This window comes from Ursus maritimus, unplaced genomic scaffold (genome assembly GCF_017311325.1).
Source record: "Ursus maritimus isolate PB19 unplaced genomic scaffold, ASM1731132v1 scaffold_3, whole genome shotgun sequence".
NCBI lineage: Eukaryota > Metazoa > Chordata > Mammalia > Carnivora > Ursidae > Ursus > Ursus maritimus.
The window spans coordinates 85,226,344-85,232,023 of record NW_024425563.1 but is presented as its reverse complement, the minus strand read 5'-3'; the positions used below and the strand labels follow the sequence as shown (position 1 = coordinate 85,232,023).

Below are 5,680 nucleotides of genomic sequence, written 5' to 3'. Positions count from 1 at the left end.
GATTCGAGTTTAAAGCTGGCGCCCTCAGGCAGAGACTCCGCTCGTGGGCGGGGCCACAGTGCTGCTCAGCAGGTGCATCTGCTCGCCGGGGCGTGTGTGCTCCAGGTCAGAGTAGGTGCAGGTCACTGACGTTCCCTCCCCTTTCCAGAGAACTTGCTTTTAGCATGTTGTGTGTGACCTTCCTTAGTTTTCCGTCACCCTTGCTCTGCTGAGAGCCGCAGTCGCCCTAAAATCACAAAGGTGTTTGGGGCGCCTGCTCTGCATCTTTAGGGGCCCTTTAACAGTTACTCTTGTGATCATATTCTTCTAGTCTTCTGTTCTTTTAGTACCAAACATGGGGCCGTGTCGTGTCCCTCCATGTCATTAAGTAAATATTCACTAGTAATCCTTGAGCGGCCGTCCCGCGGTTTGTTGTTTTTAACCCCCGTTCTCCTGTTACTGAGCGCCTGTCATTTTGCAGGTCCCTGTACTTTGCACACCCTGTGTGATTCGGGGTGTGGGGTGGTGGGCACTGGGGATGGATTTCTTAGGCCGGAGTCCTAGCGCTGGCGTTCCAGACGCACGGGGGCGCACTCTGAGGGAAGGCTGGACTTGGTGCTCCCGACACAGCCCGCCTTCCACGGGAGGGAGCCCTTCCTGCTGTAAGACGGCACGGCCCCCTCCCTGGTCCAGGAGACCCGACCCGCCGCTCTGGCCGCCGCGCTGAGCTCTGGCCTGGGCCGTCGGGTTATTCACGCGCCTGCGCTCTGACAGGAAGCGGTCTCACGCCGATTCCGGATCCGCGCGGCATGACTACAGCGCTGGCGACGCGCCCGCTCGTGCGAGTGTAACCGGACGAGCGTGTGGGCCGAAAGACAAATTCCTTGTGGAATTACAGGCAATTTCTTCTTGTGTTTTTGTGATTTTCTGTCACGATTCTTTATTGTTTGTGTGATGAAAGAAAGAGGGGGGCGGTCTGAATGGAGATGCATCCATGGGTGAGACAGACCAGGTGTCCCGAGAAGACCTTCGGAGGCAGGGAACCGCGCAGCTCCCTGCGCATAGCCCAGCACGGACCGCGGGACACGCCGCGGGTTGCTCGCGCTGCAGTGCGGTCGGGGGCTGGGCTGGGGGGACGAGGCCGGCCCCGCGGGAGGCGTGCAGGTCGGCGCGCGCCCCCCTCGGCCGCACGGCGTCGCGACGGGCGCTCTGGGCCCGAGAGCGCGCGGGGAATGGGCGCCAGGAGCGCCTCTGTGCGAGCGGCTCGGGAAGATCGGCGGGCACCAGTGAGGCCTCTCCAGGTCCAGGGGTGGGTGTGCTGTGAAAATGTCTAGCTGGAAGAGAAAGGGAGTTCCTCCTAATGAAAGGTAGCCTCACCTTTTGGTAGTTTGACTTGAAACAACTTTTCTTCCTATTCTGGAAGGGGCTGTTGAAGTTCTCTGACCGTCTGCTGGACTGTCAGTCACTGTTGCTTGTCCGTCGGGGCTACTCGTCACCTACGCTTTTCATGTTACAGGCAGCACATTTTCAAAGTTTAACTTCAAGATTCGATGTTTAACTTCAAGATTTAGATTTTATAGCAAATGTGTAGAAATGAATGGTATTTGATTCAGGTCGGCCTCTAGAGCTGGGTTGCCCGGTACCGTTGCCTGGTACTAGCTGATAGTGGCCGGTTATATTTAAACAAAGGAAAATTTCAGTTCCTGGGTCGCACCCGTAACCACATCTCAGCATAGCAGCTGCCGTGTCGGATAGTGAGAGAAAGTACGTCTGTGCCATCAGAGAAAGTTCCAACAGCACTGCTCTAGACAGAAAGACTCCCTTTTCTTTGGATGGTAACATGCAGAAATAATGGTCCAAGAGGTTTATATAGTGTATCTTAAAGTTTTTCTAAGCATATTTATAGATTGCAAAAGATCCTGCATTGGAGAGAGAGTGCCTTTGTCATTCTTCGCAAATGAAAACATTCTGGGTGGGAGCACCCAGCTGGCTGTCAGAGGAGCACGCGACTCTTGATCTCAGGGTCGTGATTTTGAGCCCCACATTGGGTGTAGAGATTACTCTATATATATATATATATATATATATATATATATATATGCTTAAAAATAAAAGCATTCTGGGTGGACTCAGCACCTCTACTCATTTAAAGAAACCTGGAACTGATTCGAATGAACTCTTCCCTTTTTGATGAGCCCTTTATTTGCGTTTGCTAAGCTTACTTGAAATCCCACACAGCCGTGTAAACCTTGATTGATGATCGCCTGGGGGGGAAGCTGGCTTGTTCTGTGTTGCTTAGTGTCGGGCAGGTAGGTGTCTGCTTCCTGGAACGCCTGGCTGGACCACCCATGGGAAGTGCACATCTAGAGCTTTCTTGACCCTGCCTGTTTCTTCCCTGTAGGAGAACTGCGGCATATCACCAAGCTGAAGCCCTGGAGCCTCTTTGACGTCCTTGTGGAAAAGTACGGTTGGCCCCATGAAGATGCTGCACAGTTTACACATTTCCTGATCCCCATGTTAGAAATGGTTCCCGAAAAACGAGCCTCAGCTGGCGAATGCCTTCGGCATCCTTGGTTGAATTCTTAGCAGATTCTACAAATAGAGCATTCTGAGCTAGCAAATGTTTTCCAGTACATTGGACCTAAACGGTGACTCTCATTCTTTAACAGGATTACAAGTGAGCTGGCTTCATCCTCAGACCTTTATTTTGCTTTGAGGTACTGTTGTTTGACATTTTGCTTTCTGTGCACTGTGATCCTGGGGAAGGGTAGTCTTTTGTCTTCAGCTTAGTAGTTTACTGACCCACTTTCTTCTGGAAACAATAACATGTCTCTAAGCATTGTTTCTTGTGTTGTGTGACATTCAGATGTCAATTTTTTTGAACGAAAAATACTTTCCCCCTTGTGTTTTGGCAGGTTTTGTAACTATTTATGAAGAAATATTTTAGCTGAGTACTATATAATTTACAATCTTAAGAAATTATCAAGTTGGAACCAAGAAATAGCAAGGAAATGTACAATTTTATCTTCTGGCAAAGGGACATCATTCCTGTATTATAGTGTATGTAAATGCACCTGTAAATGTTAATCTCCATTAAATATGGGGTGGGGACTCAAATTTCAGAAAAGCTACCAAGTCTTGAGTGCTTTGTAGCCTGAATTGCATGTAGCGGACTTGAACTGCTCCCAGGAGCCGTGCAGACTTTTCATTCCATAACAGTCCTTTTACATTTGGATTTTAAACGAGTGGCTCTGAGTTAATGTCATTCCCTATATGGCACTTTAAAGCAAGAAAAAACATGCTTTCATTCTAAAATACGTATTATAGTTTTAGCGCTCCCATTCATATTTTTGCATATTTTTAAAAGTAATTTAAAGGAAAAAGAGCAATTTCCCTTTAAAAATGTGATAGCCTGGTACCATGTGGTGTTGCCTCCTCCAAACACTGTAAGTTAAACTCTACGTAGATTAAATCAGACAACAAAACCATGTGCAGTGTGTGGAATGAGAAAAAACATATATATAATTTTTTTTTGTTTTGAAAAGTTTGCTTGTGTTTGTCCAAAACCGAGGTATGTATGTACAGTTAGCAGTGCTGCGGGCACCAGCCTAGCATCTGCGAGGTAACAGGGATCACGGTCACTCCCTAGGCAGTTAGATGTGCGGCTACGTCACTAGCTTTTTCATGGTCTTCCCATGCATTGAAGTTGAGAAAACGATTTTCCCTTTGCAGGTTGCACACGATTTTGTTTATGCATTTCCTTAACGCTGTAGAATCCAGGACACAAACCATAGTAGGCAATACAAATTTAGAATGTAATATACGGAGGTGTATTTAGCCTCTTTTAGAAGTCAGTGGATTGAATGTCAGGTTTTTTTAAAATTTTACATTCATTAAGGTGCCTCGTTTTTCTTGACTTTGTCCATTAACATTTATCCATATGCCTTTGCAATAACTAGATTGTGAAAAGATAACAAGTGTTGTAATAATAATCCATTGTTTGAGGTGCTTGCAGTTGTCTTAAAAATTAAAGTGTTTTGGTTTTTTTTTTCCAGACATTGGCTTGGTCATTGGCCTGTATTTGAAGCTATAGAATCAACCAGCATCTGCTCTCCTTTTAGTGTAGCGTAACCCAAACTCAAGGAAGTATCAACATTCCCGTTGCAGGACGGGTAGCTGTAGAACATGGGTTAAGTCTTACTATAAGGAAATCATTCATTCGTTGTTTTGTAAGAGTAGAATATGGATCTAGAAGAATTGCTGTAGGACAGATGCACTACCTAGAACTTGAGTGATTCTTTTTCATTCACGTTCCATCAAAAACATTCCGATGACATTATGTTTAAGCATTGCAGATTTTCTTTTTTTCTTTAACAGTATTCACCTTGAGGGAGCAAGACACACCTTTTCAGGATTTAGCATGGTTTCCGTACCGGGAGGTGGAACCCACCCACTTCCTTAGGCATCGTGCGTGCGCGTGCGGAGGTTTTCTGATGAGGCTGTGGGTTATCACGTAGCTTCTACGACAGATGGCTGCTGCAGTTTCCGTGAGAGCCGTTCTCACAAGAACCGCAGAGTGCCTTCCTGTCTTCCCTGACTCGGAAGAATTTGTGTCGGGTTTAAAGCACACTTGAATGAAATTTATCTAAGGCAGTTTCAGCTCACGTTAGAAAATAGACTTGATTGTTAGGGATTTGTAAAGATCTGTCCCTTTCTAACTGGTTTACAATGTGAAGAAGTTGTTCTAGAAGGAATACACATTTGTATTAGGTCTAGCATGGTTTTAGTGGACTCTCAGTGGCTCGATGAGAGAACACGAAGCTGAGTGAGCAGCGCTAGTTACGCAGCTCCCCGCAGCTGGCTGCAGTGAACGTCCTGGCTTTTGCTCTCGTTAGTCCGGTCAAGTCCTCATGGAGAAGGACAAGCAGTGGATCGTGATTGTAGCAGATGAGAAGCTGGCTGTCTGGAAATTAGAACTGCTCAAAGGCCCAAAAAAAAGCAAATTTAGAGGCATCAGGAAAGCATAAACTTTTCAGGTGAAAACCGATTTACTGACTTGCTGTTGTACCTGGATCATACCTAACTAGTTAAACACGGTAAACTACTGTTTCTCCCTGGGTAGAGAACTTCGGTTTCTATTCACAGTTGAGATTATTCCTTAAATTCCACCCTTTTCTTCTGTTAATGTTTTTGTAACTTTGATGGTAGAGACAGTGTCTGAGAGTGTATGTGCCCTTCATCGAGGAGTCGGGGACTTATGTAAGATTCTGCAGTTCATAGACAAGCTTCTCTGTCAATTATTTGTGTAGTAGGCAGATAGATGCCAGGAAATTTAAATCCTTAGAAAGAGGTGAATAATGCTACTCACTGTGCTAATAGTTAACCACCTTTGTTCTGTGAAACCGTGGGGCCGGGTCATGTGTCCTGGGAGACGTGCTGCTTTAGTGAATGCCGTAAGCGGTGGGTTGTTCGGTAAAGTCAAGAAGGGCAAAGTTGCCCAAGTTCTTTTAAAACCTGAAGCTGACTAGAATTGAGCCCTAAACGCAGCTCCCTTCATGTACCATCATTAGCTGGTTTCCAAAAGGAAATGGACATTAAAAGTTACTGTAAAACAGGACTTTCATTACTGCCAAATCTTACCCATTTTTAGTCTGTTGACGTTTTTCTCCAATGCACAGAATGTGTATGCCGTGCCAAATTA

At 46.0% G+C, this 5,680-nt stretch overlaps 1 protein-coding gene across 11 annotated transcripts in view; it reads left to right on the top strand.

Moving 5' to 3' along the window:
• SRPK2 (SRSF protein kinase 2) overlaps positions 1-4,033 on the top strand; it is a 229,370-nt gene extending 225,337 nt beyond the window's left edge. For all 11 annotated transcript variants that reach the window (XM_040644358.1, XM_040644357.1, XM_040644356.1 and 8 more), the window contains one exon: positions 2,381-4,033. In XM_040644358.1, coding sequence (XP_040500292.1) covers positions 2,381-2,565 — 185 coding nt within the window. In that variant the 3' untranslated portion in view covers positions 2,566-4,033. The remainder of the gene's footprint in view (positions 1-2,380) is intronic.
• The last annotated feature ends 1,647 nt before the right edge of the window (positions 4,034-5,680 follow it).